Below are 17,391 nucleotides of genomic sequence, written 5' to 3'. Positions count from 1 at the left end.
CCCCGTGGCGTCACCCCATTGTTGTCACCACCCCGTCTGTTTTCAAGCCCTGCTCTTTCCCCGTCCCTGTGATAAGAAATGCTAATGAGGGGATGAAATTGGATATTCCCGTCGCCTTCTCCTCCTAATGGAATTCTGGTGGTGGTTAATTTGCTGGTTTTAATGGGCCCATTGTTCTGCCGGGCTGCGGGAGCCACGTGAGGGCGTTTGGCCCCGCTCGGGTGGGAGGTGGTGCCTGAAGACAACTGAACCTTGGGGCTCGATAATTGCGGAGCAATTTGAAGACAAGCCCCAGATCCATAATTGATGGGCCCTTCATTCATCCCGCTCCCGCCGTGCCGGAGTCGCTCCCGCCGCTCCCGGACCCGTTCCCACCTGCCCACGGGATGGATAAACCTGGATAAAGCTGGCAAATTAACGAGGATTGCCTTGGCCTGGGGACAGCTGACACCGCTCAGGGAGGTGGGTTGGGTGTGGAGGGATGCTCAGGCGGGTATCCCGGCGCTGGGATGAGGATTTTGGCTCCTGGCTGGGAGTGTGGTGATGGATGTAGGCAGGGAACCATTCTCCAATCCCGGCTGGACCCACATCCTGGGAAATGCCCGCTCCGTGCTCCGCTGTCCTTTGGCTCTGGGTGCTAAAGGGTCTGGGGGAGCAGGGAGGGATTCCCCAATCCTGGCACTGCCAGCTGGGGGGACTTTTCCAACACTGCAGCTCCCAGCGCTGGATCCCGCCCCTGGGATGCGAGCAGAGGGATGGATCACAGCGGGTCACAACCGAGCGAGGGCTGGCGGATAAATCCCTCCATTCCCAGCTGTCCCAGCAGTTTTCCAAGCAGCCGCCGGAAGGCCAGGCTGAGGACGCTGCATTGCGCTGGCTGGGGACTGTCCCCGTTTGCTTCATCAGTTTGGATGACAAAGTGTGTCACCACTGTCCCCCGGCCACGCCGCGGGCTGGGCTGGCACCGGCGCCGCTCCCGAGCGCAGCGGGATCCAGGCAGGGGGGTTGGGGGCCAGGATGGAACCCCTGGGGACACCGCGGTGGGTGGTGGTGGCAGTGGGGACCCGGGCTGGCCGGTCCGTCACCCCGGTGCTGCTGCGCGGGGTTGGATCCATCCTTACAGCACAGGGAGCGCTGGCGGGATGCAGGGAATGGCGTTCTGGGATCCGCATCCATCAGCTCCCGATATCCCCGGCCCCTGCTGATACTGGGAGCGCTGGTGCCGGCTCTCTCTGCCGCCCTGGCCGCCTGTGATCCCCCGGCAGGCTGGAGCCCATTATCTGCTCGAGACAATTAGCAGAAGCATTAATGGAATATATGCAAATGCGCAGTAATTGACCTGTGACTCCGCAGTTCACGATGGAGAAGGATGAGCTCCAGATGGCTTAATGAGAGTAATTTAAGCCCCTTCTTTATATGCTGTGCTGGAGCCTGGCAGGGCCAGGCCGGGGAGGAGGAGGAGGGGTGACACTGGGGAGCAGGGACAGCTCCGGGGCAATCCCATTTGCTCCCCAAACCACCCCGTATCCAGCTCCCATCCAAAGCCCGGGAAGGTGGATTTGTTCTGGGTAAGGGGAAGCCATAAAATCCTGAGCAGGGAGCATGGGAGAGCAGCCAAGCACCCCCGGGACCACCGCGCTGGGGGCTGCTCGCTCACCATGGTCCCCCCTCCCTGGCCATGCCGAGGTGTCACCTGCACCTCACCCTGCCACATCCCGCACATGGAAAACCCAAAATCCCTGCTACTCCGAGGTTACTCAGCCTTTACTCCGGCTGTGTTGGCTCCAAGCAGGGCTGGGGAGGGGTGTTTGGAGTTGTGCCCCTTCGCTGCTCTGCCCCAGCCTGTCCAGCCCTGAGCTCCATAAAATTCCCGCGGCAGAGCCGGAGGGATCTGAATAACCACTCTGGGAAACCAAATTAAAATATTGATGTATAATTCATGCCATATGTTCCACCAATATTTTTTATTTAATCAACTGAAGACAGATGGCAGGAACGCAGAGGCCATTAAACTAATGGCACTTTGTCTTTCCATTTATTTCCGTCTCCTTTCCTAAAATAAGACAAGACCGTGACAGGCAGCACACCCTGGGCACGAGACCATTCCCGTCACTAGGATGTGTCAGCAGGGGCACTTCCCACGTGGCGTTTTCCCGGGAAGGGCTGGAGCAAATCTTCCATAACTGGGGGGGTCTGAGGGAGAGAAATCTCATGAGGGAACTCCAGCCTGGTGGGGCTGGAGGGGATTGTCCCTGCTCTGCCCTTCCCATGCCAAGAGCCACCAGGGATGCTCCTGTTGTTCCTGGGATGACACCATCCTGGTGGCAGGGTGGGAATGGGAATGCTCCTGGTGTTCCTGAGATGACACCATCCTGGTGGCAGGGTGGGAATGGGAATGCTCCTGGTGTTCCTGGGATGACACCATCCTGGTGGCAGGGTGGGAATGGGAATGCTCCTGGTGTTCCTGGGATGACACCATCCTGGTGGCAGGGTGGGAATGGGAATGCTCTTGGCTGGAGGATAGAGGATGTTGTGGCAACCTCCAGTTCCTGGGGACATGAGGGACTGGAGAGACACCCAGGGATGTCGTGCTCCTGTGGCGTCTCCATCCTTCCAGGATGCTGGAATATCCACCGGCAGCACCCTGCTGCGTATCCATGGATTTCACTTGGGATCTGCTGGTGCAGAGATGTTTGGATGTAGGGGTGAAATGTGTTCGTGCAGAGTGTGTGTGCACAGCTCATCCTCCCCGGGGTGAAATTGGGTGGAACTGGAAGTTTTCCACATCCCAGAGCCATCCTGGAGCCCCCCTCCTGCACAACGAGGCGGAGACGTGTGGGCTCTGGAATTTGGGCTCACCCCACCAGCATCACTCCCACTGCACCCAGTTACCCACCTGGGAGTGGTGGAACTGCCTCTCTCCAGGGCTGGGAGGCGATGGACACCCCGGGTGTCCTTCCTCATCCCCGGGAGGGACAGGGCCACCATCCTCCCGTGTCCCGGGACGCTTTCCTGAGTGTACCTCTCTCTCTTCGACTTGCAGGTGGAGATTCCTTGCGCTGGGAGGGAGCTGAATGGGGTTCCCTTAGACAAAGGGTCCCAGGCAGCATTCCAGGCTCCGGGCGCGTCCAGGGACCTTCCATTCTTTGTCTGAAAGGGCAGCGCTGCCGTTCCCATTCGAGCGATGCCTGACGGAGCCGGAGCCGCCGGGAGCGAGGAGCTGCGGCAGCTGATCGGCTTTCAAATCACCTTCAACCCTCGATTTCCTTAACATGATCCCTCCGTCAGCGCAGTCCCCGGGGCACAGCCGGGGGGCTTTGCCGGCAGGAGAATAAACCGGGGCTGGAGGCGACAGCCAGCGCTGGAAAAGCCCCGGCCACGACGCGGGGACTCAAACTCCACCTTCCCCAGCACTCCAGGACTTTTTACGGTCGGGCAACAGCTTTGCACGACCTCACCCCATCAGCTTCCCGGGATTCACCTCCAATCCAGGTGGGATAACCCCCTCCTCGGAGCATCCCAGGAGCCGCCGAGAAGCTTCCCCGCGGCGCCGGCTGCCGGGGAAGGGATGAAGACGCTATGGCCAAGCTTTTGCTAAAACTCCAGCGGTATTTTCGGCGCAAACCCGTGCGCTTCTTCACGCTGCTGGCTCTGTATCTGGCCGCCGGCAGCTTGGTTTTCCTGCATTCCGGCTTTTCCGGGGAGCCCACGGTGCCGGGGAGCCCGCGCAGCCCCGCGGCCGCCGAGGGGCCGGGGCTGCCTTACCTGGGGGTGATGCAGCTCAGCCGCGGCTTCAAGGCAGCGGCGACGATGCCGGCGGGGGCCCGGCGCCACGGCTCCTGGTTCAAAAGCACCTCCAAGGAGCCGTCGGAGAGGGGAAAATCCCGGGATAACGGCGGCCCCCGGAGCCGGGCGCTCAGGGGCAGGAGCGGCCGCGAGAAGGAGGAGGACAGAGGTGAGGGCTGGGGACACGCTAGCCAAAGGTGTGGGGGGATGGATCTCTCCTTTTTGCCTCTCCCAGGGGGACATCACGAGGTGTCTGAGCTGGTTTTGAGTTCTGCATCCCTGCCAGGAGCACACACCCCCAGGAAATGTGCAGTTATTTATTTAGTTATTTATTAACCACGTGCTGCTGGAGCCCTGAAGTCTTCTTCCCACGTCCCACGGGAATGCCCTGGGAAGCAGCACCCCACTCTGGAGACCATCAATCCAGAGGATATTTCCTGAAGGATTTCTCCCTCTGTCTTCCCTCCTTCCTCTCCTCCCTTCTTGAGTGCCAATAATCCATCATCACTGAGCTCAGAGTCCCCCCCATGCTGTGACAGGCGATTTTAGGGGTGCAGCTGGGGGGATGCTGTGCCCCATCTTCCTCCCACCCTTTGGATCTGCCAGGGGCCGAAATCAGTTTTCATTCTGTTGGCCTGAGTCAACACAAAATCCAGGTTTGTGTGGGCGTTGTGTTGAGGGAGGGGCTGGCTGTGATTCCCATGGAAGTGCGGACAGGGCTGGGATGTGGCCTTTGGAGCCAGGAGATCCCTGCTTGGCTGGGGTCTTGTCAAACGGGTCCATTATTAATGATCAAGGATGAGAGAATGGAGTCGTTCCCATCGATTTTTAAAATGCCATCTATTTATCCTGGAGGCAGCTGGAGCTGCAGGCTCCGTGGGATTTGGGTGGCCGGACTCCAGCAGGAACCCCCAACCCCATGGCAAACTGGGGCTTTCCCGGGGGTCCAGGCTTGATCCCCCCAACCTGGGCTGCTCCCAGGGCGTGGAGGGCTCCTCCTCCTCCTCCAGCAGGATGTGGTTGTGTTCACTCTGGAAAAGATGCATGCTCCAGGCATGGAAGCCAAAGGAAAATTATTTTGTGATGCTTATGGGATTTTCTCCTGCTAAAAGGAGCTGAAGGGATTCCCCCGCTGTGATCCCGCTCCGAGGGGTCCCTGGGGTCTTTTGGTGGCCACGTCTCTCCATTAATGCAGATTGACTTTAGTGCAGCCTCAGCAGATGGCCCCTGAGCCCGGGCTGTCTGTCCCCATAAAGACCACAAGCAGTGCCCGTGTCCCCGGCCATATGTCCCGTGTGCTCCAAGATTAACCTCATCCAGCACTGCCAGCAGGGATGGGATGCTGGGCTCGGGATTCGTGGGTTTAGCTGCTCCCAGTGCTCTGGGAATATCGTTTTCCCCTTGGAACATCTCAGCAGCTCCTGAGGGTGATGGTGTGGAGAAATTCTCCAGCCTGAGAAATCCCGTGTGCCTGGAGTTCCTGGTGTGGCCAGCGGAGCCTCGGGAGCACCCCCTGGCTTCCCTGCTCCTCTGGAGCACCGGGATATCTGGCAGGAGCAGGCGGATTTAATGGCGCTGGTAATTAAGTGGGGACAGCTTAACGAGGCGGCTGTGGAGGCTCTGCCACGTGAAATCATTCCCGAGGGAACACTGCTCCCAAAATCAGCTCTGGTTTAGAGCGTCATGTGCGGCTCCCTCCTCCTCTTCCTCCTCCTCCTCTTCCTCCTCCTCCTCTTCCTCCTCCTCCTCCTCCTCCTCCTCTTCTTCCTCCTCCTCCTCTTCCTCCTCTTCCTCCTCTTCCTCTTCCTCCTCTTCCTCCTCCTCCTCTTCCTCCTCCTCCTCTTCCTCCTCCTCCTCTTCCTCCTCCTCCTCTTCCTCCTCCTCTTCCTCCTCCTCCTCCCAGCAGTGTCAGACAAACGTGTGGGCGGAGAGCAGCCCTGTCTGCCAGGGAACGGCCTCATCCCCATGGAAATGCAGATCCCCATGGGAAGGGGCATCTCCTGCCTCCAGCCAGGGAGGATTTTTAGGGAGTGAAGCCAAGTGGAGCAGGAACAGACCCCAGCCCTCAGCCACATCCATCTCCAGTGCCTTCCTGGACATGTCCAGCCATTCCCACCTGGGACACACAACCAAGCAATTCCATGAGGAAGGAGGAACCAGTCACCCCAGGCAGAGAGCTGGAGCCATCCCTCTATCCCTAGCTTTCGGAAAAACGGGATGTTTGGGGAATTTAACGACGATCACTGGGTGGATTTGTGTGCCCGCTCACAGCCGTGTTTCCAACAGGCTCCGAAATTCCTCCTGGAGAGGTTCCCCTCTCCCTACAAACTGTGCCAACCCCACCATCCCCCTCCCAGCATCTCCCCCTTCACTCGTGTCCTCATCTCTCCCTAATTATTCCAGCTGGCTTCCCAATAAGTGGCAGCACGCATATGTCAGGAGCATTGGGTTGAAGGTAATGCACATCAGTCACTGGCTCCCTGCAAGTGTCTGGAGCCATCCCACACCCGCTGCATCCGGCACGGCCGGAACGCGCTGACCTGCCAGGATCTGCGGGAATGCTGTGTGGGATAACTGGGAGTTCTGGCTCCGGTGGTTGAAGTTATCCAACATTCCTCTCCATCTTCCTGCTCTGCCAGCCTCCAGGCTGGCTTGGGAAGATGTTCCAGCACTGGTGGGGTCTGTGCCATGCTGGGATAATTGGGAATGAGGGGAGGGGTCTGTGTGTGGGGCACACCAGGGATGGGGGGAGCTGGGTCAGGGACCCCAAGGAGGCATGGAATGCAGGGAGGAGGTGAGAAGTGTTATCCCAGAGCGTGGTTTGGAATTGGAGTGTAAGAAATTCCTGGCTGTGAGGGTGGGGAGGCCCCGGCACAGGGTATCCAGAGAAGCTGTGGCTGCCCCTGGATCCCTGGAAGCGTCCAAGACCAGCTTGGACGGGACTTGGAGCAACCTGGGATAATGGAAATGTCCCTGCCTGGTTTGGAAGCAGAGTTTCCAAAGCAAACAAACAGGGAATGCTGCTGCACATCCCTATTTAGGGAAAAATGAAGAGGGGTGGGATCCGTGGGTGTGACCCCCTGTCCCCTCCGTCCCCAGCCCGGTACATTGGCTGCTACGAGGACAACACCCGGCGGAGGACCCTGCGTGGGATGTCCTTCTTCGACTACAAGAAGATGACGGTGTTCCGTTGCCAGGACAACTGTGCCGAGCGGTAGGGACGGTGACAGGGGCTCCATGAATCCCTGCACACCGTCTCCATGAATCCCTGCACACCGTCTCCATGAATCCCTGCACACCACCTCCATGAATCCCTGCACACCACCTCCATGAATCCTTTCCCACCATCTCCATGAATCCCTGTGCACAGTCTCCATCAATCCTTTTGGATGGGATGGGATAGGATAGGATGAAATAGAATGGAATGGAATTATATTATATGATAGATTAGGATAGGATAGGAAAATAGGATAAGAGATAGGATGCAATAGGATGGAATGGAATGGAGTGGAATAATAGGGTAGAATGGACTAGAAAAGAATAAGGATAGGATAGGAGAGGAGGGAATTGCAGAATGGGATAGAATAATGGAAAGGATCGGATAGAATGAAATGGAATGTAATGATAGATTAGGATATTATAGGAAAATAGGATAGAATGGAGTGGAATAATAGAATAGACAAGAAAATAATTAGGATAGGATAGGAGAGAATTGCAGAATGGGATAGAATAATGGAAAGGATCGGATATTTTCAGCTGGAAGTGCCCTACAATGATTGCTACCCCAAAAACAAATCCCTGGGACGCAGTGCTGATCTCAGCACTGGCCACGAGCAGGAACGCTCCTTCCAAACCCTCTGCAGTCGGGGGGATCCTGGGGATGTGCTGAGATCCCATCTCCCTCTCGGCAGGGGGTACCTATACGCAGGGCTGGAATTCGGGGCCGAGTGCTACTGCGGGCACAAGATCCAGGCGTCCAACGCCAGCGAATCCGAGTGCAACATGGAATGCAAGGGAGAGCGGAGCAACACCTGCGGCGGGATCAACCGGCTCTCCATCTACCGCCTGGAGCTGGCCCAGGAATCCGCCCGCAGATGTAAGTTGGAGGCATCCATGTGGATCCCAGCTCGACCTTGGAATGAGGGAACTTCTCTTGGTTTTGGAGGGGTGATCCCAGCATTCCGTGTGAGCCAGGTCATGGCTCCATGGAAGTGCTTGGAGAGTGGTTCTGGAGTCCAGGATGGTTTTGCTCCTGCAAACATCAGGAATCTCCCTGTAGGGAATGTTGCTGGCTGGGGTTGGGTGGAATGAGGAGCCCCAAGGGAATTTTGGGAGACTTTGGGTGGAGATTTCCTTCCTGATGGCCCAACAGGACCATCAGTGTCTCCAGTGTGTGCTACGGGATGTGGGATGTGTGGGAATTCCAGACAGAGCCGAGGGTGCTCCCTCGTTTGGCTCCCAATTAGGCAGCTCAATAATCACCCACATTCCCTGCTCAGCTTTCCTCATATCCAAGGAATGGGAAAGGGGATGGCAGCACCCAGGAATGCCCAGGGCCTGAGAGTACCGAGGACGTGGGGTGGGATCCCAGTGCTGGGAAGGACCAGACCAAACCCAGCCCTGCTTTCTTCCATGGCTCCATCCCTGCTCCATCCCTGGGATCACCGAGCTGATACAAACAGCCAGGAAAAAACAATCCCAACTTTGCTGCTGGGATTTTGCTCCATCAGCAGCCGGATGAGCATCAGCCAATGTGGCTGCTGTGCCGGAGGGGCCGGGAGCCGCTGGAGCGGTCGGGAATTCCGTGTCACATTGTGTCACATGGAGTGGCAGTGGTGTCACTTTTGGGGTGTCACTGGCAGCTCTCTCTCTCTCTCTCTCTCTCCCCCAGATGGAAGCGCGATATTCCGAGGGTGTTTCCGCCAGCCGGAAAACGTCTCCATTGCCCTGCCCGCCAGCCAGCTCATGCTCAACATGTCCGTGGATAAATGTGTGGATTTCTGCACGGAAAAGGTACCGGGATAAATTTAACTTCTTCATCATCATCATCAGAGTCACACTGGGAGATCTGAACTGGATTTGGGGACATCCTTTTTGTGCATCCGAACATCAGAGGGATGAATGGATTTGTGTCCCCGCCACGGGAGGGACTGGAGCCAGCAGCAGCCCTGGGAAAGTTTGGGAAGGAGCATCCCAGAGGCATAGCTTGGGTTGGAAGGACCTTTAAAGGCACCACCACACGGTCCTGCTCTGGTCCAAGGGTCCCATCCTGGGTTGCGGTGACTCCGAGCAGGGAGGGGAAAGGTTCCAGTGGGAATTGATGGAGGGTGGACACTGGAATGGGCTAGAAGGATGCTGGAAATGGTCTGGAATGATGCTTGAAATAGGTTGGAAGGATGCTGGAATGGACTGGAATGATGCTTGAAATAGGTTGGAAGGATGCTGGAATGGACTGGAATGATGCTTGAAATAGGTTGGAAGGATGCTGGAATGGACTGGAATGATACTGGAAAGGGCTGGAAGGAGGCTGGAATGGGGTGGAATGGGCTGGAACAATACTGGAATGGTCTGGAGTGATGCTGGAATGGGCTGGAAGGGTGCTGGAATTGGAAGGATGCTGGAACGGGCTGGAAGGAGGCTGGAATGGGGTGGAATGGTCTGGAGTGATGCTGGGAATGGTCTGGAGTGATGCTGGGAATGGGCTGGAAGGATGCTGGAATTGGAAGGATGCTGGAATTGGAAGGATGCTGGAATGGGCTGAAAGGAGGCTGGAATGGTCTGGAGTGATGCTGGAAAGAGATGGAATGATTGCTGGAATGGTCTGGAAGGATGCTGGAATTGGAAGGATGCTGGAATGGGCTGGAAGGAGGCTGGAATGGGATGGAATGATTGCTGGAATGGTCTGGAAGGGTGCTGGAATTGGAAGGATGCTGGAATGGGCTGGAAGGATGCTTGAAATGGTCCAGAATTATACTGGAATTGCAAGGATGCTGGAAATGATCTGGAATGATACTAGAACGGGCTGGAATGATGCTGGAATTGCAAGGATGCAAGAATGGTCTGGAACGGTGCTGGAAGGCTCTGGAAGGATGTCCCAAACCACCCCGCCCTGCCCCGTGGGGCCGGGACAGCGAGGGCGGGCACGGGGGGCGAAGGCTCTGCCATGGAGGGGCGGTGCCGGTGCCGTTCCCATTCCCGGTGGGCATCCCCACAGGAATTCCCGCTGGCAGCGCTGGCGGGCACCACGTGCCGCTGCGGCTTTCCCAGCACGCTGTTCCCGCTGCACGAGCGCGAGGACGAGCAGCTCTGCGCCCACAAATGCGCCGCCGAGGAGTTCGAGAGCTGCGGCTCCGCCGAGTTCCTGCTGGTCTACCAGACACAAGTGCAGGGTGAGCTTTTGCCAACCTTTTCCCGTCTCCTATTCCCTGGGAATGCTGGCAGAGAGCTCCCAGCAGCCCGTTAAAAAGGAGCGTTTCTTTGAATTCCCTGGGAAATCGGGGAGCTGGGATTGCTGCCTGGCTCAGCTGCAGGGCACAGCAGATTCCGTCTGCCTCGGGCAGGATTCCTCCTTCCCAGGGCTTCTCCCACCTCTCCACGATCCCATGGGAGTCTGCTATGCAGAGGGGACAAGCTCCAGGAAAAAATACTGAAGGGGGGAAAAAAGGCTGTGACCAGGCAGAACATTCCTGAGAGGACTCCTGTCCTCCTGCAGTGGGAGCAGGGAGCCAGAGAAGCACAGGGAGAAGGGGAAAACTGATCCTGGGAGAGAAAAGGGCTGAAGGGAGCAAGTGAGGATCCAAATTCGGGTGGTTTTGCTTTAGAGCGGGTCAGTTTTGTCACGATCCTTTGGTGTTTGGGGCCGTGCTGGAAACGCTGTTTGCTGATCCATAAAAAAAGCAGGAGCGGTGCTCAGCACAGGAACCCCTGTTACTCACCCTTCCCTAAGCATGCAGCTGGGAATGACAGAGAACTCTTTGGAAAAAAATTCTCTTAGGCCTTTTTGGGTGTTTAGGACTCTTTGAGGTGTCCAGGACCATTTGGGATGTCCCTCTATGCCTTAGACACGGCACCTTCCCTGTCCAGCCACCTCCTCACCCCTTCCCCAGCATTTTCCCGGGAGCAGCAGCATTTCCTAAGATATCCCTGTGGGAAAAGCCTCAATCCATGACACATTCCTGCTGGCTCTCCCTGCAGACAACCGCTGCATGGACAGGAGGTTCCTGCCCAGCCGTGCCAAGCAGTTGGTGGCCCTGGCCAGTTTTCCTGGAGCTGGGAACACCTGGGCCCGGCACCTGATCGAGTTGGCCACCGGCTTCTACACCCGGCAGCTACTACTTCGATGGGTCCCTCTACAACAAAGGTGAGGGGGGGACACTCCTGGGCTCCCCATCCCAGCTGGGGACAGTCCTGGTGACATCCCAGGGGGCTGTAGGAAGGGGGGAGCAGAGCTGGGTGTGACCGGTGCTGCTCCATGGGGTGGTTCGGGCTGGGGTGTCCTGGTGAGGGAATTCCTCCCTGGGAGGGTGATGAGATCCTGGCAGGGGTTGCCCAGAGAAGCTGTGGCTGCTCCGTCCCTGGAAGTGTCCAAGGCTGGGCTGGACGGGGCTTGGAGCAGCCTGGGATGGTGGGAGGTGTTCCTTTCCAAGGGGGCTGGAATGAGGTGAGCTTTAAGATCCCTTTCAACCCAAAGCATTTTGGGATTCTGATTCCAATAACCCACTGCATTCCCAGTTCCCCCAGTTTGGAACCGCTCACAACAGTTTTATCTGGAGACCTCGAAGGTTTCTCCTGTTATTCCTTCACTTTTTGAGGCTTTGGGAGGAAATTCTCCATTCCTCCTTAGCTGTGATGGAGTTGGGATCTGTACCGGGAGTACCCACATGGCTGGTGGGGTTTATTCCCTAAATCCCCTTTTTCCCAACACCATGGGCAGCACATTCCTTCCAAATTCCTGCCGAACCCAGCCTTCCAGAGAGGGAGATGCTCAGTGAGGCAGTGCTGGCCCAGCCCCCAGGGTGCAGCAGCATCCCAGGGAAGGGAGCACCGGTGGGAAAAGCCTTGGCTGGGTTTTGCTGAGCCACCCGAGCGTGGGCTCCGCATTCGTTCCCTGTCGGAGTGGCCGGGAAGTATCCAGGCAACCGGCAGATTTATCCATTGCCAAGAGCCAATTACACCTCTCTCATTGATGGCATACAGCTCCTTCCAGCTTTTCCCCCACTCCAGGTGCATTCCAGGGGCTGGGATTGATCCGTGTTCCGTGCAGGAGCTCCTCTCTGGACCCCCCACAGCACCACCCCCCACCTTGGGCTGATCTGCTGCCCCACAGGCACAAGGATTTTCCCTTTCTTTATTTATTGGCAGAGTTTAAACTCTGCTCAGGGGGATTGAAGCCGTAAACTCTGCCCTTGACCCCTCAGAACAGGCACAAGAGCCAAGCATGGCCGGGGAGGTGTCGCCCTGAGGGGCCCCTGTGCCTGAGAGCCACCCCCTCATGAATTTTATGAGACTCATGACATCCAAAAATAAATTATTTCCATCTGGGAGAGGGATGCAAATCCTCTTTCACGCCCCAGCTGCTTTCATCATCCAACTGGATTTCACAACCTGATATCCCCCTGTCGTTCCCTTTCATGGAACCATGGGATCGTTTGGGTTGGGAAAGCCCTCTGAGACCGATCCAGCCGTTCCCACAGTGCTGCCAGGGCCGCCGTGTCCCCAGGTGCCACATCCACATGGCTTTTAAACCCCTCCAGGGATGGCAGCTCCATCGCTGCCCTGGGCAGCTGTGCCAGGGATTGTTCACCTTTGGGGTGGAGATGTCTTGCCTGATATCCCATCTAAACCTCCCTGGTACAACTCGAGGCCATTTCCTTTAATCCTGTCTGTTTTTCCCTGGGAGCAGAGCCCGACCCCCCCCGGCTGCCCCCTCCTGTCAGAGAGTTGTGCAGAGCCACAAGGTCCCCCCTGAGCCTCCTTTTCTCCAGGCTGAGCCCCTTTCCCAGTTCCCAGCTGTTTCTCCCATTAATCCCAGCTCTGTCCGGGCAGGATTCAAGGGCGAGCGGGATCACTGGAGGAGCGGGAGGACCATTTGCATCAAGACCCACGAGAGCGGGCAGAAGGAGATCGAGTCCTTCGACTCGGCCATTCTGCTCATCCGCAACCCCTACAAGGCCCTCATGGCCGAGTTCAACCGCAAATACGGGGGACACATCGGCTTCGCTGCCCACGCCCACTGGAAGGGCAAAGGTAGGGAAGGAAATCCACTGGGAGAGCTCCAGCCCAGCTGCTGTCACTGGGAGGTGGTTGGGAAAGCCTGGCAGAGCCGGAGCTGGGTGTCCATGGGGGAATCTTGGGCTGTGGCACCATTTTGGGGTCACCATGGCTGTCTCCTGGTATGATCTTGGATGGCTGAGGACTCCCGTGTTAGGTGGGATGGGAATGGGGACGGGATGGGGTGAGATGGGATGGAACAGGACAGCAGGACCACCCTGCCCTGGCTGGCCCAGCCAAGGATGGGCATCTCCTGTCCCCAGCGTGACCACAGGCAGTGGTGGCAGCCCCCAGCCCGTCCCTGTGGTGTCCGTGTGTCATTTCCATGTGTCTGGCTGCTCCTGAGCCACCACCTTTCCCACGCACGGGCGGGTGCTGGAGGCTGCTTAATTACAGCAATTTCCAAATTGCTGTTGTGGGATTGACTCCATCAGAAAGAGTTAAAGTGTTTAGCTTGATTGAACATCTGCTACCCTTAATTCCGAGTTTATTTAGGGGGTGCTTTGGCTGCCGGGGCTGGGATGTGCCTGGATTTCGTTATCTCCATGTGCTTATGGTGCCAGGGACAGCCCAGCCCTGCTCTCCCCATCCCATAAAACCAGCGGGGTGTGGTGTCCCCCACATCCTCAGCCTTGTGTCCCTGGGCTGGCGTTGTCCTCGCTGTGGTGGCATAGGAGCCTCTTGGTTGGTTTTATCCCCATCCAGCTGTGGATAGAGCCAGGATTGGTATCCCAGCACCACAGGGAGCCTCCTGAGCCTTCCCAATCCCAACCCCCTCCCCAGCCTTTCCCTCGTGTCTCCGAGAGGAGGGAGATCCAGAGGGGACCATTCCCTCCACCCCAGTGTGGTCTTGTTTGGATGCACTTCAAAATCCATCACCAAATTCCTTCCAGAGGATGTATGGAGTAATTAGCTGATGGGTTAATTGTCAGGTTAATTAACCATTGCTGGGAAAGATGGAGATTTTCCATTGCGTGTTTGGCGACCCCATTCCCAGCTGGAGAGGCCCCTGCACATGGAGCATGAGGATCCCATTCCCAGCCTTCTCTGCAGCCCAGCTGTCCAAATTAATTCCATTTCCCAGTGACTAATTTTGGGGCAAATTTGGGAAAAAACACCCCCCATGCCCTCTCTCCAGCCTCACCCCCAGTGCTGGGGGGTGTTTTCCCATTTCCCCCGGCCCGTTCCCAGCCCTGCAGAGACCAAACCCCTGCTTGGTTCCGAGGCGTTAATTTTACGGCGCCCCTGGAGCGGCTCCAAAGCAAAGCTTTGTGTGCTGTGCTTACCCAAGGTGAAGTGTCCTGGATCTGTTTAATGGAACATATCCCGTGCTTAACCATTCCTCGGGGAATCCCACCCAGTCCAGCTGCTAATCAGGCCTCGGTTTTGCGGGGAAGAGGGAGATGCCCGGAGCTCTAATGCGGCACTCCCAGGGGAGATGTGGCTGATTAGTGATGTTTCATTGTCCCTTTTACCACTTGATTCGAGCAGGAGGATCAATTAGCCAGCAGGAGAATTGAGAGATTCCAGCAGGGAGGGGAGAGGACACTGGGGACACGGGGGACACATGGGACAGCCACTCACGGCCTCCTCTGCCCCTTTCCCCCAGAGTGGCCAGAGTTTGTGGCCAACTACGCGCCGTGGTGGGCGACCCACACGCTGGACTGGCTGCGCTACGGGAAGAAGGTGCTGGTGGTGCACTTTGAGGACCTCAAACAGGACCTGTTCGTGCAGCTGCAGAGGATGGTGGCCCTGCTGGGTGTCCCTGCCTGCGAGGACAGGCTGCTGTGCGTGGAGGGACAGAAGGATGGCAACTTCAAGCGCTCGGGCCTGAGGAAACTGGAGTACGACCCCTACACGCCCGAGATGAGGAAGGTGATCAGCGGCTACATCCGAACCGTGGACGCGGCGCTGAAGCTCCGCAACCTCTCGGGGGTGCCCGAGGATTATTTCCCCAGATGATGGTGACCGCAGCGGGGACACCGCGCCCTGCGTGGCCAGGGGTGGCTCGGTTGTCCTCCCCAGGCCTCTGCCTAATTCCACCCAGTGGGTGGCTGCTCTTTTAACCCTCCGTGTGCTGCTGTAGCTGTTGATCACTCCCTGCATGAGCCACCACAGGTCCCCAGCTACCGCTGAGCTTTTTTTTGGCCAACCTGGGGACACAGGTGCCTCCCCTGCTCCTGTTCTGGCTGTCCCAGCCCTCCTGGGAAGTGCAATGGGATGTTTGTGTCCCCTCGGGCTCTCCTGGGGACGCTGAGCTGCTCAGGCCGTGCCTGACGCACCCGGAGTTGCCGGAGCTGAGCTCCCTGGGGTGGGTGTCCCCAAAATCCCAGCCCTGGAAGGATTCCACTCGTCCTTGGATGGAAGGGAGGATGGACCGAGGGCATGGTGCCGTGGGGGTGATGCCCCTGTGGATCCTGCCTGAGTTTGTGGGATTGTGCTATGCAATGTCCCCAGGTGTGGTGGCTGTGGCCCCTTGAGCCATCCTGTGGCTCCCTGAGAATTCCCTGGAATTCCCTGCCCACAGCACCAGGCAAAGTTGCTGCTCTGGCCCTTGGGTGGGTACAGGCAGGATTCCCTGTGGATGCTGCTCCAGAGCGGGACATTCTCCCTGCACAGAGGAGCTGTCGGGACCCACGAGCTCCTCCAGGCCTCACTTCAGAGCCCACAGCCCAGGGTAGCCCCCCAGGAGCAGTTCTGGGGCTCCAGGAGCAGGGTCCGCTCTGCAGCCCAGCTGCATCCAACCCCCGTGGGGAGCAAACGCTGGGGCTGAGCTTTGGGGTGTCCCAAAGCCAAACCAAAGGATCCCACACACCGGGAACGTGCCGATTTCTGGGCTGGCTTCGTGCACAGCTGCATGTGGTCCCTGGCTGTCCCCTCATCCCCCTCATGCCGCCCTCCCTGTCCTGGCTTTGCCCCAGAGGAGCCCTCCAGAGCTCCCACCCCGCCAGCCCCCCTTGGATGTAGGTGCAAAAGCCATAAATCGTACGCAGCCTTCTCTAGAGTTAGAGATTCACCAGTTGGCTTTTAACTCCTGATCCTGACAGAAACGCAGGCACAGGTCGGATCCAGAGGCCCCGCTCGGTCTCTGTTCCAAGAGAGAAGAAAACTCCCTGGAGAAAAAAGGAGAATTTCAATAAAAATCTATTTTTCTAAGGTGTGTACAGAGCAGAGCTGGGCTGGGGGGGAGCTCCTGCTCCCTGTTTTCTTGAAGGAGGTGGGGGATTGCATTCAGAGGGAGTTTTTAACTCTTCCCTTGACAAACAGCTGGAGGATTTTTGGGATTCGTGGCAGTGGGAATCGAGCTGAGCCCAGACTCCTTCTCTCGCGGCAGCCCCAGGGTTCTCTGTCAGTCGGAACAAACCCTCAGGGCAGCTCAGCTATTAAAGGAGAGGTTTTGTTGCTGCTCTGCCTCCCCGTGTGTTTGTGGGGCCACCTGAGCACCCCCCATCCATCCCAGCCCAGGGACGTAGGAACGGCTCCTCTCCCCTTTAATCCCATTAACTCATTTCTGTGTTTAAACCCAGTAATGGGTATTTAAATCCCATCAATGTCATTTCTGCCTTGACAACGCAACCAGAGCAGCTCCTTTTTGGGAGCTTTAGCACCTGGAGAATGTCTGGAGAGCCAGATTTAATGGGATGTGTGGTGGGAAGGAGGAGAGTCACTGCAGGATTTATTCCTGGCCTTACTCAGCACCAGAGCGAGAGCTGGGTGCAATTTATTCCTTGTTTCTAATCTGGAGTTGGTGAAATTCCCTGGTTTTTCTCTCCTTAGCAGGGATGAAGCCTCACATCGGGCTTGATTTGTTCTGACAGGCCCTGGCCACCAAAGGGGCAGCACTCCCTCCCGCCCCTCAGAAGCAATTAACCCCCCAAAGCCAATTAACCGCCGAGATAAAACAATTAAGGGATGACATCGCGTGCGGCGCTCGGAGCCCGGGCTGCAGCTTGGGAGGAGGGAAGGGTGGGCGGGGAGGAGACCCCACATCTGCACTGCCACCTCCACAAATCCCACAAAAAAGGGCTGGGAATCTCCCTGGCCACCAGCAGTATCAATTTACCTCTTCCTTTTTATTTTTCCCTGCTTTTATTGCACCACAATCGCTTTTTTTATTTTTTTTTAATTTAATTTGCACTGAAATGGAGCATTTGGAAAATATTATGACCATGTCAGGGTGTGCTGCACATCTGGCTGCACCTCTGGATTATGGGATCCCCCTTCCCCTCATCCCACTGAGGTAGGAGCAGCTTCCCCCCCCTCCTGCCAGGAGCTGCAGCTTCGTACTCTGATTATTTATTTATTTATTAAATTTTAACCACGCAGGACTGGCAC

General features: G+C 57.1%; 1 protein-coding gene across 1 annotated transcript; it reads left to right on the top strand.

The window, feature by feature from the left end:
- The first annotated feature begins 292 nt into the window (after nt 1-292).
- On the top strand, nt 293-16,462 carry WSCD2 (WSC domain containing 2). Its single transcript, XM_048322582.1, is given in 10 exon segments — nt 293-462; nt 3,044-3,955; nt 6,886-7,000; nt 7,698-7,882; nt 8,678-8,799; nt 10,001-10,175; nt 10,981-11,108; nt 11,110-11,146; nt 12,832-13,032; nt 14,666-16,462. Coding segments are annotated over 9 exon segments (1,692 nt in total). The 5' UTR covers nt 293-462; nt 3,044-3,579; the 3' UTR covers nt 15,019-16,462.
- Nucleotides 16,463-17,391: the final 929 nt, after the last annotated feature.

Source organism: Corvus hawaiiensis, chromosome 18, assembly GCF_020740725.1.
Source record: "Corvus hawaiiensis isolate bCorHaw1 chromosome 18, bCorHaw1.pri.cur, whole genome shotgun sequence".
Lineage (NCBI taxonomy): Eukaryota > Metazoa > Chordata > Aves > Passeriformes > Corvidae > Corvus > Corvus hawaiiensis.
The sequence above is the reverse complement of the archived record's forward strand: the minus strand, read 5'-3'. Positions and strand labels throughout refer to the sequence as shown.